At 41.6% G+C, this 14988-nt stretch overlaps 1 protein-coding gene across 1 annotated transcript in view; it reads left to right on the forward strand.

The window, feature by feature from the left end:
- Positions 1-14988, forward strand: part of LOC138738886 (protein Largen-like) — a 277587-nt gene that overhangs the window by 150568 nt on the left and 112031 nt on the right. The window contains exon 2 of the mRNA XM_069890025.1: positions 5688-6528. Within this exon, the coding sequence (XP_069746126.1) occupies positions 5688-6407 (720 nt within the window). The 3' untranslated portion in view covers positions 6408-6528. The remainder of the gene's footprint in view (positions 1-5687; positions 6529-14988) is intronic.

A 14988-nucleotide genomic window follows, 5' to 3' on the forward strand; every position in this document is an offset into this window, starting at 1 on the left:
GTCTCAGACTGATCGTGCATCTGACAGAAGACGTCAATGTTATCCATAAACAGGGAGGCCTTGAGCTGAGTGCCTTTGCTGCCTGGCAACATCACTCCACTTATTCCCTCATCCTTCCTGATGGATTCGACAAAGGACTCTATACAACACAAAAATAAGACTGGAGAAGTGGGCAGCTGTGCCTAACTCCAGACTTGATGGGGAAGCTATCTATTTCCCACCCATTGATTTGGACTGCACTACAAATGTTTGTGTCGAGCAGTTTAATCCAATCTGGATTCCCTTCCCAAAGCCCATTTTGGAGACCACATCCATCATGTATGTATGCAATATCTGGTCAAAAGCCTTCTCCTGCTCTATGCTGACCAGGGAGGTGTCCACCCCTTTGTCTTGCACATAGGTGATGGTGTCCCTGAGCAGTGTGAGGCTGTCAGGGATCTTTCAACCCAGAACCGCGCAGGTCTGGTCTGGATGGATTACTTGCCCCAGGGCAGACTTAACTCTATTGGCGATGGTCTTGGACAGGATTTTGTAATCTACATTGAGCAATGAAATGAGTTTCCTATCCTTGATATCCTCCCTCTCCACCTTTGTTTGTAGATTAGGGTGATGATACCCTTTGTCATGGAGTCTGATATGCTTCCTGCCAGGACCATAGCTTTGTATATTTCCAGCAGTTCTGGACTCATGCCGTATTGCAGAGGCATGTACAACTCACCTGGTAGTCTGACGCTTCTGGGAATCTTATTGACCCAAAGGAATGAATTGAGTCCGTTAGCACCCCAGGGTAATTAACTGATCCAGACATTCCCACTTGCTGTTGTCTAAGACTTCCATGATAGAGGACAGGAAGTTTTGGGAGGTCATTTTCTCTGTAGCCATAGAGTCATGCAGACATACCAATCCTCATCTTCCTTAAGGCTGTGGATCACAGAGGTCCCTCTGCGTACTTTTGAATAAGTAACTTGAGCACATATCATCCTGTTCCAATGTGCAGACTCTGAATGAATCGCAAGGCCTGCTGGCTCTTCACCACTTGGAGTTCCTCCTTCACATCCACCTCTCTTGACTTCAGAAGGAGGAGTTGCTGCAGGTCAGTCTGGAGTTGGGTCAGTTCCTGCTGTCTCTGTCTTGCCCTCTGAACACATTTGAGGAGAGAGAACTGCTTGATGTTCTCAAAGAAGTCAAAAAAGGTTTTCACAGTTCTCCAATCAGCATAGTCCTTTGTTTGTTCCTTTACATTCTCTGGGGTCAGCAGCTGGATATTTACCTTCCGTATTTAGCTTCGACATTCCCCTGATTGCCTTCTGGTCCTCCTGTAGGTGACTGGAGGTGTGAAGGAAGCAGTAGTTAGAGAAGAACACTGGCGTGATGTTGGTGGTTCTGACTGTGACACCCTTCGACATGAAGACAAAGTCTATCTGGGATCAGATTGAACCGTGCGATCTTCACCAGGTGGGCTGAGGCTGTGCTCCACCTGCAGGGTTATTGAAGGCATTGGACAGCTGTGCATCCTTTTCTGTCTCCATCAGGAGTCTGGAGGAGCTGTCCAGTCTGCTGTCGGCACTGCCGGATTGTCCAGCCACATCGATGATGCAGTTGAAGTCACCAGCCAGAACAAGTGGCCTGGATGTCACCAGCAATGATGGGAGCTCCTGGAAGGTGGCCAGTCTCTCACTCTGCATGGGAAAAGCATACATACTGATCAACCAGAGTGGGGTGATGGGGTACTTAGGGTCCACCACGAGGAGACATCCCCCAACAACCTCCCTAACCTCAATAATTGCAAAGTTGCCTTTCTGCAGCAAGATCCCCAGACCGGAAACACGATAATCGCTCTCCCCCCCCCCATCATACCAACAATCCACGGGGCTACCATCGCGACCATCTCTGATAGTTTTGGAGGTGTAGCAACCCGCACTCCTGTACTAAAATCACATCTGCTTTGACTCTACCAAGATATTTTAAAGTGCCTTTGACACTGGCCACGTTGAGAGTCATATAGTTAATCTCTATTTTTTATTCATAAGAGTCCACAGTTCGCAATCCTTACATTCCAGTTGGTGTCCATCAGCCCGAGCCCACTTTCCCCCTGCTTTGATGACCTTCAATACTAATCGAGGGTTCATGAACAGGGTGTGATCTTCCTCTGGGAGTGGAGTCTCCTCAGGCAGTCACTGGTGGAAGATCTGGCTGTGCTTCTGCTCCTCCACTTCTTGGTTGGTAAGTATTCTTCTCCTGTAGCTGGGGATCCACGGCATCTAGACTGCTCCCGTTCACCCGGGGCCGCGGGCTGTTGTTCACAGCCTCCCGGGGCTGCGGGGGTGGTGGGGGGGGTGATCTCTGGGTTCGGTATCTTTTACCGTTCTGCTTAATTGTAATCTGTTTTCTTGTTCTCTTTCCTTGCCGTCCTTATGCTTCCTTTGTCGGCATCCGGTGCTTCTGCCGGCTTCCTCCTCATATGCCGAGACTTTGGCTTGCACCTTGACTCTTTTCTTCTCCCCTGCTTTCTGGTTTCTTTCTTGGGGTTTCTTTCTTTTTCCCTCCGCAGCTCCCTCCTCCATCGACTCTGCTTCCTCTGAGGGGCCTCCAGACTTATGGTTGGGGTTTGAGGGTTGGATGTGCTTGGGGTTTCCTTTCTACCCCGAACTTGGTCTCTGTCATGGTCTCTGAAACTCTGGGGGTTGAGGGATTGTTGACCTCACTGGGAGTGGTAATGTTGCTTGTATGCCCCCTTGTTGCCTCTGCATAAATGTTTATGTGTTTTGGGCAGGTCTGATCAAGGCGGCTATCTTCCCCACACAGGTTGCTGGACTTGTTCTCTCAGTCTTTGCTCTGGTGGCCTTCCTACTGACAGTTTTTTGCAGATGACTGCACTGGATTGGGTCACCACATGTCCTGGTTTGTTGCAATACCTGCCCACTCTGTGCTGTCCAGCATAGAGCAGGTATCCACAGAGTAGTTTCAATTTGTTGATAAAACAGATGAACATTTTGCACAACAATGAATTCCAAGGCATTTACTGTATGATAGAGACACGAAGATATATAGAGATATAAAAGGTATTTAAAGAGAAACAAAAATTCAAATAAAAAATTCTCATGCTTCCTTCACATCTTGTAGAATGAAAGAAAGCCATTAGCCTGGGTGGATATTATGACATATTATATCATAGTCACTATGGCAACACTATAGACAATAGTTCTCTTAAAGAGACAGGCATGAAATTAACTAAGAATCAAAACACAAGGTTTTAACCTTTACATACCCTCCAATGACAAACACGAGGGCCATGGATGATGGTCCCTTTGCTTTCCTCTCAGCTTCACCTTCACTTGCCATTTACTGGTCCAGTTACAAACATGAATGACTTTGTCATCCACGCAGGTCCCTGTCCCCTCAACTTAATGGCCAAGGAAGGTGAGCACATCCACAACTGAACATGGATTGAACACGTGCCCCGCTATCACTCGTTCCTTCTGCATTGGAAGCGTGAAGAGTGGCTGCACCTGTGAAAGATTCTATTTTGGAGTTATCCAGAAGCAACAAATATTAAGAAAAACACATCTTTATTAAGGCTTATTTTAAAAGAGGCACAATCTTGGCTTATTAAGAACAAGACAGGGCTCTCAGTCTACCAAATTATCATTTAAATTAACTATTCAAAGCCACTTCTTCAATGAATTGTTCAACAAGTTTACAGGAATATTAACAACTTAGAGTGACCCGATAGAACCTGTTCCCATTTGATAGCGATCTGTCAAGATTACTATAGAAGGCGTACACTTCTCATCTCGGAATCAAGACATGAATTTCCATTTGAACTTGAGCAAAAGTTCCTTTTCCTTTGTGAATCTTAAGAACTCAATTAATTCCTGAGACTTCTGATTTACATGTGTTAATTAAATCTTGAAACTCATACAGATGTCAAAGTATTAAAGACAAAAACTCCTTGACAGGATTTCATCTGTTTGTAAAATATGAAATTTGACCCGTATTGACTGTACATGTGAATGACAGATTGATGCCAATCACTTACATTTCTTTAGAAAGGGTATATTGCTTGGTGTTAGCAAGGAACTGTAACAAATAAACTTAAAATTAATTCAAAGAAATATGCTCATCAATTGCAAGAGATCTGCCACCAAAATATGACATAAATACCTGTGCTGTGATCTTTGAATGAGATTCAATATTGACAAGGGTTACATTGTCTACTTGACATCAATATTCCTTCTTTCCCATCAGTGTTTTGTGTTTTGTATGTTCTGTGGTTCTCTGTGAATTTTTCTTTTTGACAGCACGGACTATCACACCTTGAAAAGTGAGAGTGGAACCACATTCCCTGGACTCCCAAAGCAACCTCTGCCATCCTGCTGGGATCTTGAATAGCACATCGAAGTGACTGTCGTCCCTGACATCCTGGAGACAGGACATACCCTTTGCCTCAAATTTGAGGCACTTCATCAGGACCTTGCGCACTGAGAGGTCCCGGGAAGACTGCCATCCTTCGCTAAGGTCCTTCACTGCCAAACTGACAGTGTTGCAGAAGCTGAGTGCTGCTGAAGGAGAATTTCCTGTTGCAGCCATCCTCGTGGAGCTGGTGGGGGTGGGCTTACAGCTGGAGAGGGTGATAGATCGGTCCTCCAATCTGCATAGATTCACCCCTGCATCAGCAGGCCAGCTCACACCAGCTGTTCCCAAATGTCCTCTTGGGTGTCTTCCTCTTCTGTCATCTTTTGTGATGCCCCTCAATTCTCACAGATCCAGTTGATCTTTGCCAAAAGTGATGGTATACCAGCCAGATTCTTTGTAATCTGGTACCGTTGCTCCTTGTGCAGACTAACCTGCTGATTTCTCTTTAATATATTTACAGCCATCCCTTATTGAAATAAAGGTAGAAATAAAACGTTTCAGCTTTACAGTATATTTTGCATTTGAGCATGAAGAAATACTTGTTTGGCTGGTTGCGACAAGGTTAACAACACCTTTACAGCGCCAGTGATTGAAACTGGGGATCTAATCCCACTCTCTCCATAAGGAGTTTGTACGTTCTCCCCCTATTTGCATGGATTTTCCCCGGGGGCTCCAGTTTCCTCCCACCATTCGAAATGTACCAGGGGGTGTAGGTTATTAAGGTGTAAATGGGGCTCCACAGACTCGTGGGCCAAAATGGCCTGTTGCCGTGCTGCATGTCTCAATTTAAGCAACACCAATCTCCAGATGGAAATCTAAATCTGGAGGTGTACACTTAATGTGCTCTTGCACATTAATGTGCTTTTTGATCAGAATTATTTTTGCGGAACATAAATACTTAAAGTATTCAAAACATTAAGATAAGCTTCTTCTATTTTGACTTTGGAGAAAAATATATTTTGCTTTCCAGATGAGCAAATGGTCATATTGACATGCAGAAAAATAGTCTTGCGAAGAGCAATATACTTTAGGCAGTTAAGAATTGAATGACAAACTCCTTTAAAGGTCACAGCACTTCTTTGCTTATAAGAAGAAAGGGTTACCAATGTTTTTGGGCTGGTCAGACTTGAGGGAAAATATGCACAATTGTGTTTCTGTACTGCATATGTCATGATGAATGATGGGGTGGGGAGGGGGGAACTTCCTTTGTCCTTAAGTTTCCAAGATATCATATTCATAAGGTTCTCACTGCTGTTTCCCATTGTGTGCAGGTAGTTGACCAAATAGACCATCTTACCTGTGATCTCCAACTGGAAGAGGAAATGACTGACAGCTCCAAGACCGACACTATAAACAGCACCTCAAGTAGTACGACTGCCTCAAGCCTGGATAAGGTCAAAGTGCACTCAGTTAGATCAATATGTAAAACAACGGTGACTTCGTCAGCAATCTTAACAGTACTAAAGAAGGCTAATCCCCCACCTCTGCCACCACGATTAACATCCATCCGGCGTGAGGATCCTTGCAGGCCCATTTACTGCTCCAACCCTCTGAGGACCAACGGGGCCTTGCTTCGTAACAGTGCAATATTGTGTAAGACAAATAAAATGCCAAATGGAGATGTATGTTGTCTCCCTGGTAGCAATCCAGAAAAATTGCAAAACCAGCCACCAGTGCCCAGAGTCGATAAAAACAAATATCAACAGGTCACAAGGGAAAGAGTTCGGTTTAATGAGGAGATTCAGTATCACGGCTACTGTCCAGATTGTGATGTTCGGTATGACATGAGAAACAGGGATGTGCATTTGCATGGTGAATTTAGTAATGTAAAAGGAAAATCACCTCACCAGTGCCCTCCCCTTGAAAATGGAGAACCATGTGGTAACTTTAGTACTAATTTTTCAAACATAAATGCTAAAATCACACCTCCGCAGACTGCTCCAAAGCCCCAAAAGACTATTCTGAGGAAATCAACAACCACAACAGTTTGATGCAAGGATCCTGGAAACTTTTTTTGTATCCTAATGAATTGAGCACTTTCTAATCAAGCAATAAAGAGCCAAGACACATTTACCCAGTGTTCTCCAGAGAAGTGTTCGAGAACAAATCATGGTAAGATTATTTCTTTTAAAACTTTTTCATGGCAATGTGGAGATTGAATGATGTATTCTACATAGTGCATTAGCTGCTTTACAACCGTAAAACTATAAATGTTTTGAAGCAGTGGTGTGGCTCCTGATAGACCTTGTATAAAAAAATTGTGTTTTGCTACCCTAAAGATAATTGCCTCTTTCTTAATACCTGCATTGATTCACGTTACAAGTCTTGGTTGAGGTTTATCAGTTTATGCAAATTAATATTCTGATCGAATCAATTGTGTTTGTTAAAATGGACTGTATAAATGAAAGATTATTTCATTTTTAAGATGGGATTAAATTAGCAATGCTCTCAGTAACCTACAAAATATCGGCAGACTGGAGTATGCACATTGATCGCTTTTGAAATGTGGATTCATTTAGAGTGAAATGGAAATTTTTATTCAACATCCAGTAGAACACTTCAGCATGGAAAACAGGCCATTCAGCCCTTCGGGTCTGTGCTGACCACTGTTCGGCTCATCCCACTGACCTGCTCCCACTCCATAACCTTCCATGCCGTTCCCATCCATGTATCTATCCATTCTTTTCTGAAAACTTACAATTTAGCCTGCATTCACCACATCAGATGGCAGCATATTCCACACTCCCACCACTCTCTGAGTGAAGAGCTTCCCCTTAATGTTCCCCCTAAACCTTTCCCCCTTTCAGCTTAAAACTGTTCATCTCTCCCAATCTCAGTGGAGAAAACCGACTTGCATCCATTCTGTCTATACCTCTCATAACCTTGTAAACCTCTCATAATCAATATGATCTAATTAATCCAAACTGCAAAATAAATTACACTGTTACATTATAGCAGTTGCATCTACAAACATCTGTTTGTAATTGTTCCAATTTTAGACACTTTAATCTTCTTGAAACATTTTCATTGAGGGAAATATTTCAGAAAGAGAAGTAAATGGATTTTGACTGTTGAAATATTTTGTTTAAGCATAATGTTCTGTGTTCCATCTTTGACAATTTATCCTGCGATTGTTTTAGTTATCTTGCAGCTTTTTTTAAATGGGAAATACAACCATGGTGTATTAGATAAATGCAGATAAAATAAATTGTTTTTTTTTATACTGTAATTGATTGAAAGTACAAAAAGCAGGATAATTCACCCTTTCCATTTTAGGGGTCAGTCACTGCAGAGACATCCTGATAAAATTGTATGTAAGTTGTCAACAGTGCAATATTTATTAGAAATTATATTCCAAACAGATGTAATCTGCATAAATCTTTAACTAATGTGTGGCTAGATTAAAACATAGACAAACTGTGGACGGCATTAACCTATTTAGTTTGCATTGCCTCTTTTTTTCCACATGCAATATTTCACAAATAAATGAGTCTAAATCAGTGGAAATTCAAGGAAAGTGAAATGCCAATTAAGGGAAAAGGTCAGTCGTCCACGAGAATTACACAAGAACCAGAAACCAATTGATAACCAAATGCAGAAATGATGACCAAAAAGTATTTCAGTGGCATGGTTGGTGTAACAGTTGGCTCAATGCCTTTACAGCACCAGCAATTGGGACTGGGGTTCAAAACCCATGCTCTCAGTGAGGAGTTTGTACATTCTCACTGTGTCTGGGTGGATTTTCCCCAGGGGGGGCTCCAATTTTCTCCCACTGTTCGAAACATACCAGGGTTGTAGGCTAACGGGGTATAAATTAGGCGGCAAGGACTTGTAGGCCAAAATGGCGTATTATAGTGCTGTACTTCTCTAAATTTAAATAAAGAAAAATAAATGTATTTAGATTTATAAAATAACTAACTACATAAGAAAAACATCAAGGGTTGCCCATTGAGGCCCTAATACATGCAAATTCAACAAGAATATCTTTCTTTTGTATGCAATCAATGGATCAATCACAGTGATCTAGGGTAAGACATTTTAAAAATTCATTCTCCTCTGGGTGACAAAATGTCTTCACAATTTATACCTGAATTGTCATCTCCTTATTTTGAAACTGTAACCCCAAGTTATAGATATCTCAGCAAGAGAAACACTAATCCTACAAGCCCTCGCAGTATTCTTAATAATTCAATGAGATAATTTCTTCTAAGTTCTTGAGAACATAGATCTGATCATAATAATGACCATGTGCTTATTGTCACACACAATAACGTACAATGTACATAAACACCAAAATTCTTACTTGCTACATCCAAACAGGTACTCATAAAGAAAAAAAAAAGAGACATGAAATACATATATATTCACAGTATCCTAGTGCAAAAATGTGGCCTGCAATTAGTGCAGACTGTCCTTTTATGCTGTGGGAGAAGTCCATGATCAGTTTACCTAGGGGAGGTTCAAGAGTCTGGGAAATAAATTGTTCTTGAATCTAAAGGTACTAGCTTTCAGGGTTCTGTCACTCCCGACTGAAGGTAGCAGTGAGAAGAGTTTGTGACCAGAGTGATGGTGGTCCTTTATGATGTCAGCTGTCTTATTGAGGCACCACCTCATGTAGATGTCTGCAATGGATGGGAGGCCAGTGCCTGTTTGATTTCTCATTCTTGCCTCAAAAAACACACAGCGTTCCAACCCTGAAATAAGTCTGGTGAAAATCCACTGCACCCCACCATAACATGTACAGCCCCCTTTAATTAGGGAGACAATATTCTTGAAGTGGTTTCTTTCATAAATACAGTAAGATATTCATACCTTTAAACTCAAATGCTTTTGCAATAAAGGCCAACGTACATTTTTCTTCTCTAATTGCCAGATGCACCTGCACCTTAGCTTTTAGTGATTTATGCACAGGGATATCCAGGTCTCTTGTGAACATCTTTCGTGGAACTGGATAACTTTGTACTTACCATATTGTACACCATTTGTCACGTTGTTTCTCAAACACTTAGCGTGTTGTCTAAATCAGCAAGAAGTTCCTTTATATTCCCATTACTACCACATTTCTACCTTATTTTGAATATGGAAAGTTTGCATTTTAACACCTCATGGATACAAATTGTAAATAACTGAGTCCAAGGACAGATCCCTCTGATAACTTACTGGCCAAAGGCTGTCAACCAAGAACGTCCCATTCATTCCTACTCTTTGTTTTTTTTTAATCTATTAATGGACTCTCAATCTACATATTTTCCTGAGTTCCGTGTGTTCAAATCTTGAACATCAACCTTCAATGCAAAACCTGAATAAGTGCCTTCTGAAAATCCGATACTAAACTTGTAACTCATGTGTTCACCTTAATTTACCCACCAGATAGGCCCTCACATAACTTCAGTACTGTAATTGTACACAATCTCCCTTTCATATTAAATTTCCTCAATTATATCATGTTATTTTCTGGGTGTCTTCATGTTAGACGTTTACAGATTCCAGCTTTTTCCCAACTACTGATATCAAGCTAACGGCTTGACAGTTCTTTGTTTTCTCTCCTGCTCCTTTCTCAAGCAGAGAGGTCACATTTCTGACCCTCCTGCTTACAGGAAACATTTCAGAATCTATAGAATTTTGGATAATAATAACCAGCTGTGGCTGTTAAATTAACACTCTGAGCTGAAGACCCTCGTGTCCTCAGAATTGATTCGCTTTCGGGTTCATTAACGTTCTGAGCAATATTTCATTTACCTCATCAATAGCATGGGCATACCTGGGAATTTTTGTTTGTGACTTGCTCCATGAAGAACGCCACACAGCATTTTTTAAATTCCTCTGACTTTACCTTAATCCCCATTATACAACTCCAGTCGGATCAAGTGTCCGGGATCTGAAACTTTAACTGTTTCTTTTTCCACAGAATGCTGCCTAAATTTGTTATAGGTTTCCTCTCTGCCTGGATGAAACTCACATCTTCCTCTTTTAATCTTTTGCTTTCTCTATACATGGCATAGCCTCTCATATTCTGTTCACATGTTCCTTGCCTCTCATATTCTGTTTACATGTTCGTTGCTAGTTGACCTTGCAATCCTATTTTCACTTTTTCAATTTCTTGCAAAAGAAATTTAAAGAGTTAGAAGCTTAGCAAAAGCTAAGGATTTTGAATGAGTAATTTTGGGATTAATATTGTACATACAGTCGAGATCAGAAAATCCAGCTTTGGTGATGATGGATTTTTGAGATTATTCGATTTTAATTCAATTAATGCCTCAGCATACTTTTACTCCAATTTTTTTAGATGATGCATGATATTAAAATCAGAATCAGGCTTTATTGTCACGAATAAGCCATGAAATTCAGTGTTTGGCGGCAGCATCATGCTGCAAACATTCATATTATAACCACTTTACAACATTACTATTAAAAATAAAAATAATGGTGCATGAAAAGTAAGGCAGTTTCTTTGGTTCATTGATTATACAGGAATCTGATGACAGCGGGGAAGAAGCTGTCCTTGTGCCGTTGAGTGCTTGTCATTAGGATCCTGTACCTTTTTCCTGATGGTAAGGCTCGGGTGGTGTGGGGTCTTTGAGGATAGAGGCTGCTGTTTTTAAGGCACCGTCTTAGGTCGATGGAGAGAAGTCTGGTGCCTGTGATGACGCAGGCTGAGTTAACAACCTTCTGGGGTTTATTCTTGTTCTGAGAGTTGATACCTCCATACCAGGCAGTGATGTATCCAGCCAGAATGCTCTCCACGGTCCACCTGTAGCAGTTTACGAGAGTCTTTGGTGACATACAAAATCTCCTCAAACACCTCACAAAGTATAGCTGCTGGCAAGCCTTTTTTGTGATTGCATCAACATGGAGACTTTAGGATAGATCCTCGGAGAAGACATTGACACCCAGGAATTTGAAGTTCTTGACCCTCTCCACTACTGAACCCTCGATGCGGACTGGGTCATGTTCCCCTGTCTTCCTCATGAAGTCCACAATCATCTATAAAATCTGGTTATATTTTCCTATCTGAAAAGGGAAAAACAGAAGAACTGGATTCTCTCGCAAACAATCATGTAGTATCCATGGATGGTGTCTGACCTGATAAGATTAAAGGGAGCACAGGAAGTGCATTTCAGGGAGGTTCCAGATGAGTTCAAGTGAATCCACTGTTTGAGAAAGGAACCGGAGAAAATACAAAGAATTGTCAAGCTTTTAATCTGTTATCGATAGTTGGGAAAAAGCTGGAATCTGTAAAAGTAGCATGAAGACACTTAGAAAATGAAATGGTTGAGGAGAGCCAACAAGAAAGGGGGATTGTGTTTGAATGAAGTATTGGAATTACTTGAAACCTCTGGCCCTGGTGAATTTAAGAAACATGGGAACTGTGGCCCAATATGTTTGGGGGAAACCCCAAGACGCTCTTAATCCTGGTCTCTGGAGTGAAAGGAAACAGACACATTTTCACTGCTGAGAATCTCAAAAGCTCCAGATGCTGGAACCTTGAGCAGTCAAACAATTGTGGGAGGAACTCTCAGATCAAAAGCATCCATGGAAAGAAATGGTCAGTCTGTCTTTCAGATCTGGATCTTTATCAAGACTAAAGGGTAAGGGGGTAATACGTTCGTGCAAAAAGGGGAAAATAAGCTGGGGATGGACTCAGAGGTTTCAGGAGAGAAGGTGTGAGAGATGCAGAGAGAGGTGGAGGGAGAGACTACTAGGAATGGGGAGGGAAGAAAAGCTAGAGAAGGGGGAACTATGTTTAGGAGTAGGTAAAAAAGAGATGGAAACAGTGGAACCAGATTGGAGTAGCAGTGACATAAATTTAGAAAATTTAATGCTCGTGCCATTAGGTTTAAGGCTGTCCAGGAGCTTGATGTTCCTTAGGATTATGTTTGGTTTCACCATGACCCTGGTTCGCTCATCCCTCCCATCTATTGCTACTCATCCAGAGACATTTTACCCCGCCACTGTAGGAAGGTCAACACTTGTCCTCTACACATCCTCTCTTGCCTCAATCCAGGAACTGTAACAGCCCTCCCAGGTGAGACAGAGATTCATATGCATCTCCTCCAAACTTGACTATTCAATTCAGTCCTCACAATATGTCCTCCTCTACATCAACAAGACAAAGTGCAGACCAGGCCATTGCTTCGCTGAACACCTCCACTCTGCTTGCAGTTGTGATCTAGTTGCCAGCCATTTTTACTCGCATTGCCCTTACAACACACCTGTCTATCCTCAGCCTCCTCCACTGTATAGAAGAGCTCCTCATATCCAGTCAGATTAATCCACAACCCAAAGGGATGAATATTGTATTTCCACTCTCCCTCTGTCCCCTAACATCCCCTTCTGATCTCAGATGCACCTTTCTTACCATCCCCTCCTCTAGCCCCTTGTTCTTTCTCTTGCAGCTCCTGTCTCCATTGCCCATACACTCCCTAAGGTCTCTTTCCCCCTTACTGCTCCCATCTGCCCACCATCCCACCCTATCTGGTTCCCCATATTATCTTCCTTTATCATCTGCTTTCATAATCTGAAAGCCCTTTGTTTCTTGACATCACCCTCCAGCATTTGTCACCATCTCCACCTTCCCTTCTCCACCTGAATCCAGCTGCCCATCAACTTTGCTTCACCTGGATCCAACTATCTCTTGTCACCTCCTGCTTCAACCTCCCGCCCACCACATTGACTCTGCAGTGGCTATCATCTCTTTAAGCTCTCAGCCTTGATGAAGGATCACTACAGGAAATGTTGACCATTTCTTAGTCTTGATTGATGCTGACTAATTCGCTGAATCCCTCCAAAAGATTTTTTTTTTTAACTTGAGTTTCAGGAGAGTGTAGGTATCATTGGTCCAGTGAACTTAAAAGGGTCTGATATCTAGAGAACTTCAGCAGAGAGCAGGAGGCGGTTTCTGGTGAGTTTCACAGGAGTGTGGGAATTGGGTCCTGGTAAGTTTTAAGGAAGTATGGAGAACAACACCAAGTGAGCAAAAGGCCTTAGCTTTAGAATTTCTGAAAAGTCAGAAAGGGGATTATCTGAGTTTTACTGGAGTTGTAAAATTTTCAGTGGTGAGTCTCAAAGAAAGACAAAAATAATGTAATCAAATGATAAAATGCGTAATGCCTGGCTGAATCACGCAGTTAATTATCATAACAAAGTCAAGTGTAGAACTTCTCGCCTCACCTTGGGTTTAGCTCTTTTGCCCATGTCCATACAAAGTTGCACACGAGTGTGGAGTGAGTGCTTCTCACCAAACTCAGACGTCAGTGAATATAAATGCTTTTCTTAGACTGTAATGTTAGGAAAAATCACGGAAAAAATTAACATAATTGCTGCCTGTGTGGTCGTTCACAGTGGGCTCCTTTTTAGACTGCAAGTACCTGAGTCCAACAGTCCCGGTGCTTGGATGTGCAGTAGTGTGGACGACCGACAGCGAATTTATGCTGCAGGCTTCCTCCAAAAAGTTGTTGGGGTCCTGCAGGATAAATCGCGGGGCAGGAATTCCTGCGCATGCTTTTTTAGATGGCCCATGTAACGGCAAAATTCCTGGATTGTGCCGTTACACGCCTGCAGTCTAAAAAACCATAAATGTTGTTTGATGCTGATGACTTAGCGTAGGCCTGATGGGACAGTATTAGCCAGATTGGATTTCTCTTGATCTTAGTGGACAGGATGTTGTTGGCAAAGTTCAATGTCATTTTTTATGGCTGCACTGAAAAGAATGACGAGAAGCAAAACCAGTTTTGGAGCACAAGGATTTAGCAATAGATACAAAACATTGCCAAGCCCCTTGTCTTGTGCTGTGTCCAACACCTCTAGTTGTTATTTTGTTCTTTATTCTTGAAAGTCAGACATCCTCACATTTGTTATGGGCATGGGCTATGTTCTAAAATGCCTTCCATTAATCTACTGAATTACTCTTTGTCTTCCCTTTGAGTAATCTCTACAAAGAACTCAAGCAAAATTAGTAAGCATGGTTTGATCTTCCAGATTTCACTCCATTTATTCATAGGTTTTCTATTTCTTTCTACTCTGGTATATTTTTGTAAAGTTGATTTACTTCAGGTTTTGTTCTCAATTCTTTATTTTTCTTTCAAAGAATAATTGCTTCAGCCATTTCCATACCATTCTACCCTCAAGTGTACTATACTGGAAAATTACCCATCGTGAAGATCCTGTAGACCTTAAACCTTATTACTATATCTTTAAGGAAATATGTATCTTCCATAATCTGTTCAACTCAGACATGTTCATTCCTGTGAAATCAACAAAATTAATCAGTTGCAACAAGAAACAGTCCAATAAAATTCTAGTGACAACATTTTGAACACTGTTTAGACATAATGGCTGTTAGAAAGTTAATTTCCAAATGAAGGGAACTATGAGGAAAGAAAGTGACTTAACAGTTTGATTGTGCACCCAGATGACTGTGTGACTAAAATATCCTAAGTGGGTAATTGTGATAAAATTCTTTAAATCAAACCAGAATGTCAATTTCCTTTAAGGAAGCAAGGAGAAAGGGAAGTTGCTTTTCTCACAAATATTTTTTACAGTAATGCTTTTAATATCACCTGCAAAACTACA

Source organism: Narcine bancroftii, chromosome 1 (genome assembly GCF_036971445.1).
Source record: "Narcine bancroftii isolate sNarBan1 chromosome 1, sNarBan1.hap1, whole genome shotgun sequence".
In the NCBI taxonomy this organism is placed as follows: Eukaryota; Metazoa; Chordata; class Chondrichthyes; order Torpediniformes; family Narcinidae; genus Narcine; species Narcine bancroftii.